We start from the raw sequence: 8,910 nt of genomic DNA, 5'->3' as shown, positions 1-8,910 counted from the left end.
ATTAAATAGTAGAAAGTTAGTTATAAAAAAAAAGTAAGCTATAAATATAAAATTGGCAGAGAAATATTTGACATTTCAAGAGATAATTTTATAACTATCAAGAATCAATTCTTAGGATTTATTGAGAAACATATATATACGAGCTTTTTTGCCTAAATAAATTTTCTATCATGGGAGAGCAAGGTGTTGAGATTAATGTATAGCTACGTGTGCTTGTGTCTAAACTCTACGTTGTACATACTCTACTAGCACCATATAATATACAAAATACAAGTAACAGAATAAGCTATTGCAACTTGAATAAGCTAAATTTTTTATTATTATTAGTATTTTGGGAGTAATATTTTCAGTTTTAAGAACTAAAATCAATCCTACCAGTATAAATTATTGTAAGTGAACATATAGGAAAAAAGTTGAGACTCTTGAGAGGCCATTTTTCTTGAATAATTTTGATTAGCATTTTGGAAATAATATTTTCAGTTTACAGTTTTAGACTAAGGTAACTATTTTTTTTTCTTGATAACTTATTATTAGTAATCAGCTAGCAAGTGGAACTTCAAGTATATGATATGACTAAAAATTCTTTCTAGCATGTCGATTTTCAATTTCAAATTTCAATACAAATCAAATCAAGGTTAACAGGAATGAGATACCAGAATTAATAACTAAGGCAACTTGGGTCATTGCACTTAGTCAGCTTCTCTACAAAGATGAAAGATTTGGTTCAAATATTCAAAAAAGCTACTGTGAAGAACTTAATACTTTCTTACCTACCCGCAGCAATTCTACATACAATGAATAAATCTGTGTGAGATAATCTGTACAATTTGGTTCTTTTCCCACCAAAGCTAATTTCTGTTGTTCCTTCAAAATCTAAGAATATTGGTGACGCATTGAGTATGTTATGCTTGTATCAGCTCATTTGGCTCGACTTAAAATTCACAACAAACAGATTAATAGCTGACAAAATACCCACTAAGATAACATAAAATATTGCATTACAATATTTTTGTGGTGAAAAAATTAATTTTGGGAAGATTTCTCTCTCTCTCTCTGTGAAATTGGAGTGTTTAATCAAGTGTATCCAACACATTCATTTTCTTATTTGCTTGTCTTCAAAAAGAAACACACACACACACACACACAAAAAAAATTAATAAATAAACCCCCACATTTCATCTTCTTTAGCTTGATTTGGATACTCAAACTAGATCAAAATATTTAGCAAATCCAAATCAAGTTGTGAAACACTGTAAGCTAGTACAATATTTTAAATCAAGTTTCCTTCAAAAAATAGAAAAAAAATATATTGTGGGGCCCATACAGACCGCCAAATGTCAGTCAAGACTATGACACTTCAACATCAAGTTTTGATGAGAGAAAGAATTACTAAATTAGGCTATTATTCATTTATGCTCAAATTTGGCTCATCAAGCTTTGTAACAATTGGATTCTCAAAAAAAAAAAAAAATAAAGCTTTGTAACATTGGTGGGTATTAATCTAATTTTGGATAACTTGGCAAAAAACGAAAATGTTTATTTATTTATATATTTATTTTTGAAAAAAAGAAAAAAGAAAATGATTTTAATTGGAGCAATTTAAGAAAGAAACTGTTACGTGGCACTGGAGTTCTAGATTTTATTGGATTGGATGAGGTCACTGTCACCTCACCAGTGAAATATAGGTGGCGGAAATTTATGGACCGTTGACAATTCGAACGTTACTTAAAATACGAAGCAATCTCGGTTTTGGCGCGCCACGGCTTCAAAGTTCAAAGGCTTTATACGGCGAAATAATGAAGCCTCATGTATGATTCAGAATTTTGGCTGAATGTTAATATTGAAGCTTTTATGGTTCACCAACTAGAGACTCGAGAGCAAAAAAACATGGGTGTGTTTTCATACGAGGATTGAGAAACATATTGCGGCCAAAGATCCTTATCCTATAGCCATCTTTACATGGTGGAAAGAAAGTAATTAGGCTTAGTAGAAATTGAATTCCTTGATTAGGTATAATAGTGGGTTTATTACTATCTTATTCAGTAATGAAATGTGTTATTTCATCTTTATATATAAAGAGGATTTAGAAAGTTAATTGTAACTTTAAAAAATATAAAAATATCCACAATCTAATTAGATAATCTTTATTCTTAAAAAATAAAATAAAAATATGGTTAAAATTGTAATTCAACAAATTAAAAAAAAAAAAAAAACTATCTGAGAAACTTTTTTCCTACAAATTAGAACTCTCTATTTATATATATCTCACGCACATTTGATACATTTTTCTCTAAAAATTAGCACAAACTACATCCAACAGTTTATTCATTTTTATATCATAAATTTTAGTTTCTTAAAATTCCATTCCAGTGTAATCTCACTAACAATATATAAATTAAAATTGAAAAATTATATTAAACTCAAAATAAAAAAAGAGCCTTATTGCACGGTCGGAGCGCGTGTGATGAGACTAGTAATATAATATTCTTGTGCAAATTGGTATAAGAAATGCAACTAGGTGTTTCAAGAGATACTTTGGGGCCACTTCCAAGAGATTTTTCCTTGTAATAAGCCGCTGTGTGTGGGACGAAGGTGACAATACATGCTAAAGGGAATAGTCAAATTATTGAAGAGATCTAAATATCATTTTTTATAATTAAAAAAAAAAAAAAAAGGTGTTTCCAGAGATAACTCATCTTATAGTATATAGTTTTGACTAATTCGTCAATAAATTAATAATTTTTCTAGTTCAAAGTATTTATAATAACCTTCTCAAAATAAAAAAGTATTTATAATAAAAATTTAATTTCATTGGCATTTATGTATAGTTACCTTTCAAAAATAAATTTATCCTTTAATTGAAATTTATAATAAGAGTTTAATTTCATTGATATATATATGTATAGTTGCCTTTAAAAATTGAATGTATCGTTCAATTAGAAACTAAGGACAATTGGCATTATTAGATTTTTAAGAAGATGACCAACCGAAGTTAACTTCAGCCAATAACAAGTTAAAAGATACTATGAATCACATGATGACATGTGGTTGATACAAAAAACTTCCACGAGACTCGAGTAATTAATTATTGCCAAAAAAATGTAAAAGTTTTATGCTTATTATGTGGGCCGGGGTCACTATGCCCCCACAAAGCTTAAATTCAACAATTTTAGATATTCATGAACTATAACTGTATCTGAAAGTCAATTCTATCGATAAAATCATAAACAATGTCAATGATTTTGTCATTGTATGATCTTTTTTTTTTTTTTTTTTTTTAATGGTCTAATTAAGCTACAGTACGTGGCAAAGGCACAGCAACTAGCTGACATAATGAAAATGCATGGTTCAATTAAAGCTACACATTAATAGTGACGACTAAGGAGGCAAAGGCATGACAACCACATTGTTCAGCTAATTCGGATGATGGCTCTCTTAATATAAATTTACAGGTGAAATGGTCACGGGAAAGAATCCAATCCTCAACACACCATGAAAATCATATCTGGGTCTCGATGTCACAGTTAGCATTTCAATCTAGTGTTGTTTTCATTTGACTTATCGAGTTGTCACTAATTCCACTCTAGTAAAGAATACACTTTGTCTTAGACTTTCAACTAATAAAGTTTATTATCGTTAAAAAAGAAATCTAGAGCAATCATCTTATAATAGACATCATAAGTGATGATAACCATAGTAGACGTCATTAGTTGAAATTCTAGATTGATGATAGAAGCAAAAATCAATCGGTATTTTAGCTTGATGATAAGAGTAAACATTATACAGTAAACGTCAAAAGTTGAAATTCTATTTTATCTATATATAAGCAAATATTGTACTATAGACTTCATAAGTTGAAATTCTATTTATCTATATATAAATGTAGTAGTTAATTAGCACAAAAGAGTCAATTGATAACCTTTTTGGGCCAGCCCATTCTAAGGACTAGTTGTAAATTTAAATTTGTAACCTACTAACCTTGGTGACCTTTTGAATGCGAAAAGAATTGTAGCTGTAAACTACTGGTTTTAGATCTCACAGACCCTAGAGTTATTTGTATGCTCTGTCCAAAAATATATAATCTATGATAGTGGGATATCAATGGTCTTGAAAACGAATAATCTCAAAAGTTTTTCGACTCTACAATGTATCTTCTTTTCCGCTTAAATACAATGTATCCTAGTTATTTTCTCCCAAAAGAATATTGTGGTTTTCTTTTGAAAGATTGCCTTAAATTATAGATATATTTTATATAATAAAAGTTGTAACTATCGAATTTATATTTAAAAAATGTATATTAAATATTGTAATTGCACAAAATGCATCCACACTTTCTAAGTATTGTCCATATTTAACATATTTAACCCACAGTGGCAGCACCGTGATTTTTTTTAGAGAGGTCATTAAAAATTTTAAATTAAATAAAATTTAATACAAAAAAAAAACTTGAATATATTGAGTCATAAAAAAAAAATGCAAATATATGAAATTTTACAACTTCTACAAATTTTCATATTTTTAAATCATTACATGGTAGTTCATTATTAGTTTTTATTATTTATTGTCAATGTGGCTAGGTGTGACCTTTTTATTTTGTTAAATTTGTATAAAATTTATTTATTTTTATACAGTTGTCATTATTATTTTTTAAATATTTTAAACTAAAATGACAAAATGCAACCTACTGACACTATATTATTTATTAACCCACACATCCATATTCATTCATACATAAATATTACAACTAAGTGTCTACTTAACCAATTAAATATTTGAACAATTGCTAACGTTACTATTTTTTTTTTCTTTAATTATGTATTAACATAAATAATACATTAAATATCTAATTGTTGTTTAGTTTTAAGATGTCATAATTTTGTGCTCTTGAAGCACAATAAATGTCCTCTCTTATGAATAGTGAATTATATTATAAATTTAATTGATGAGACTTATTATGTAAGAGAGCAAAACACATATTTTTGTACTTTTAGAACATTGAATAATTAGCCATAAACCATAAAGAGGAAGAATTCAAATACAAGAGTTATTCCTAAAAATACTAAAAAATTTACATTTGACCTAATTATGATTCATAATTCATAAGGTTAATTAATTAAATTACAATATACAATAACAAAATTTACTCTGCTTCATCACATATTCAAAAAAAAAAAAAAAAAAAAAATCAACACAATCACGGTATTCAAAGTTTCCAACTCTATATCTAATGTACTTTATCTAGTATAAATGATAAACTTTAAAGAGTCCTATTAACAAATATCCTTAGGACAATTATTAATAAATTATTTTAGAAAAATTTTAATATTATTTTTATGAAAAATATAAAAAGTTGTCAAATATTTTTTTTTTCCTTTTCTATAAAATTTTTAAAAAATATTTTCTAAATAAATGCTATTAGGTTAACTCATCCGGACTACGAAAAGAAGAAAAAGAACACCTCAATTGCTAATTTAACTCTGCAAGTGCAATTTTTCCTCTATACAGTCATGAGACAAATTCAAAGACAACAAAGAGACACCATTTATTATTCAGCAAAAGAAAACCCAAAAACCACTTTTTATAGCAAAGTTGCCAATATACACGCACAATGTTTTAATGGAAAAACGTGCATTAAAATTTTGACCTACTCGAAGGTCAAAAATTTTTATTTGTACTGGACCACTGGTGAATTTGAAAGGTCAAAAACACCGAGTATGAAAACGCTTCTTCACGTTCTAAATTCTAGCCCCCAAAAATAAATTAAAAAAACAAAAAACAAAAAGAGGTTCCAAAGCAGCGTGTGGATCTCAAACGCCGAAAATAGAGAAACAAAAATAAAAAAACCATCTATCGTCACCTCCATACACACACAGCACAACACAACACAACAACAAAAGTACCAACAATTGCTATTTTTCTCTTTCTAGTTTCCTCATTACCGGCACAGCCGGTTTTCCAGTTCATAACGATCACGTATATTTCCACCACGTGTCACCAACCCACACAACCACCATTGATTTTTGTTCCTCTATATATATATACACCAATACTCCTTCACCCTTCATTTTAATTCTCAAATCTCAAATCTCTATTACCTCACAAAATTTTTTACACACATTCATTCATTATTTTTCCTCCAATTTCTCTCTCAAATTCTCACCAACCAAACACAAACTTTCCCATCTAATTGATCCAAGAATGACAAACGACAGAGGTGGCACCGTTGTTATGGAGCCAACAGGCACTCTAGGCCGACCAAAGCTAGGATCTCTGTTACATTCAGATCCGGCTTTGTTGTCATCAAACAAATTCGACGACGACAATTACAACACCGACAATAATCAAAGTCAAAATAGCAACGATAATTTAGAGTACTCACGCCGGCCCAGTTTGTCCTCTGCAGCAACGAGTCCCGGAAACTACGAAAGTACTTCTGGTTCCTCGCCGTACAATGTCATGTCTCCCTGGAACCCATCCTCGCCTATGAACAAGTCCCCATGGATATCTCCTTCGCCCTTCGCTAATTTCTTCGAGGGTCTTCCTCGGATTAACGGTCTCATAGGCTCGCTCGTACGAGAAGAAGGTCACATATATTCTCTAGCGGTGTCCGGTGATTTGTTGTACACAGGTTCGGACAGCAAGAACATACGTGTTTGGAAAAACATGAAGGAGTTTTCTGGGTTTAAATCGAACAGTGGGTTAGTGAAAACCATTGTTATATGTGGGGACAGGATTTTCACTGGTCACCAAGACGGTAAAATCCGAATCTGGAAGTTTTCGCAGAATGGCCCCGTTAGTTTCAAACGTATTGGAAGCTTGCCCACGTTTAAAGACGTCGTGAAAAGCTCGTGGAACCCGAAAAACTACGTGGAAGTTCGGAGAAACCGCAACGTTGTTTTTATCAAACACTTCGACGCTGTTTCATGCATGAGCTTGAACGAGGATTTGGGTTTGTTGTACTCAGGCTCGTGGGACAAAACGTTGAAAGTGTGGCGCGTAGCGAATTCGAAGTGCTTAGAGTCAATCCCAGCTCACGACGATGCAGTAAACGCCGTCGTTTCCGGGTTCGATTCGCTGGTTTTCACAGGCTCTGCAGATGGGACGGTGAAGATGTGGAAGAGAGAGTTGCAAGGGAAAGGGACGAAGCATTTTCTGGTGCAGGTTTTGTTGAAGCAAGAGAACGCGGTTACATCATTGGCTGTGACTCAATCATCGTTTTCTGGTGGTGCTGACGTGGTGTATTGTGGTTCGTCTGATGGGCTTGTGAATTTCTGGGAGCGTGAAAAGCACTTGTCCCATGGTGGGGTCCTTAGGGGTCACAAGGTTGCGGTGCTGTGCCTTGCTACGGCGGGGAACCTTTTGTTCAGTGGGTCCGCTGACAAGAATATTTGCGTGTGGAGGAGGGAGGCCGGTGGTGCCCATGTTTGTCTTTCGGTTCTGACGGGTCATAATGGACCCGTTAAGTGCTTGACGGTTGAGGAGGATTGTGATAATCAAGATGATGGTGATCAACGGTGGATAGTGTATAGTGGGAGCTTGGATAAGTCGGTGAAAGTGTGGCGCGTGTCAGAACAGGCACCGGATTTGAAGCAAATGAGAGCGAGTTTTTCCTATTCTAATTCGCCTAACCTAAATAGGAAAAACAACCATCAATTTTAAAAAGAGGGTGAAAGTAAAAAAATTAAAAATTAAAAAGGTTATAACAGTGATGATCTGTACAGTTACAATAACTTTACAAGAAAAAAGATGAGGAGCATAGGAGATGTGAGTGGTTTGGGGGGCACTTGATAATTTCCTCACAAGATGATGATTGAGTAAGCAATTGGTTGGTCATGTAATGTAATGAGATTTTGCCACTTGAAATGAGCTGGTGAGAAAGGTGAAGATTCTTTGCAACTTTGTGGCTACAAGATTTGCCTTGCGAGATTGGTTGTCTACTTGTCCACATGTCTCGTGTTATATATTGTACAGAGAATTTTGATCCAAAGAATATGCACTTCAAATTAAATGATAAACCAATGTATAGAAAGGTGTTTTTATCAGCATTTTATGCCTTTTTGCTTTTGGTCTTTATGTGTTTTAAGGTTTCTAAGAGAGGATTGAATTCTGGTTTTTAATAAGAGCTGTAAATATTATTGTTTATGTATTTTCTTCCGGGACTGTATCATGATTCTTCTTTTTGAGCTTTACGAAGAGACTATTTATCTTTATTTGCTGTTCTCTCTTTGTCTTTGTAATTTTAAATTTCATGATGGTATAATAAAAATTAAATTATAGGACACAAACAATTATAAGAGTTTAAAACAAAAGTTCTTGCTGCAGGAATGGATGCAGAAATTATTGGAGGCAGAAAATTTGTGACTTGAAATCTCGATTTCTTTCCCTGCCTCTTGATAAGCTAATGTGATGTTTTTTTTTGACAATTAAGCTAATGTGATGTTTGATTGTTTTCCTTTATATTTTGAGCGTGTAAAATTTTGGATTCACCATTTAAAATGATTGGGCTTCAGCCCACTTGCTCGGAAGGACCCAGTGAGCCTAGTCCCCCATTTGAGCCTTCGGTCATTAAAGGAGGCTGAAACAACCCTATAGTAACTCCTATCTCGTAAAAAAAAAAACCTATTATTCTAAGTATACCATATGTAACTCATTATGTAGTCAGTTGTCAAAATTGTTATTTACAATATCACTTTCCAGTTTTCTCCATTAGTTCTCTTTGAGGGATATGAGTTGTCAAACTAAACCCTTCTGGATTCAAATGGCTAAAAGTTTCTCATTGTACCCTCAAAATAGGTCTTTTAATTAAATACCCAAATCACATATTCCAACAAAGGTATGAGAGCACTTGGTTGTCACTCTATAAAAATATATTTTCAATCAGCTGTGTCTAACATAACCATAGGATCAATT

At 32.1% G+C, this 8,910-nt stretch overlaps 1 protein-coding gene across 1 annotated transcript; it reads left to right on the top strand.

Moving 5' to 3' along the window:
• Positions 1-6,077: 6,077 nt before the first annotated feature.
• On the top strand, positions 6,078-8,164 carry LOC115969267 (protein JINGUBANG-like). The gene has a single exon (XM_031088878.1). It carries the CDS (start codon positions 6,199-6,201, stop codon positions 7,657-7,659), a length of 1,461 nt encoding a protein of 486 aa, XP_030944738.1. The 5' UTR covers positions 6,078-6,198; the 3' UTR covers positions 7,660-8,164.
• Positions 8,165-8,910: the final 746 nt, after the last annotated feature.

This window comes from Quercus lobata, chromosome 11, assembly GCF_001633185.2.
Source record: "Quercus lobata isolate SW786 chromosome 11, ValleyOak3.0 Primary Assembly, whole genome shotgun sequence".
Taxonomy (NCBI): Eukaryota; Viridiplantae; Streptophyta; class Magnoliopsida; order Fagales; family Fagaceae; genus Quercus; species Quercus lobata.
Note: the sequence above shows the minus strand (reverse complement) of the source record. Positions and strands in the feature narration are given on the sequence as shown.

Excerpts from the sequence above, each read along its gene's own strand:
- LOC115969267 (XM_031088878.1), top strand. The coding sequence starts at position 6,199 with ATGACAAACGACAGAGGTGGCACCGTTGTTATGGAGCCAACAGGCACT.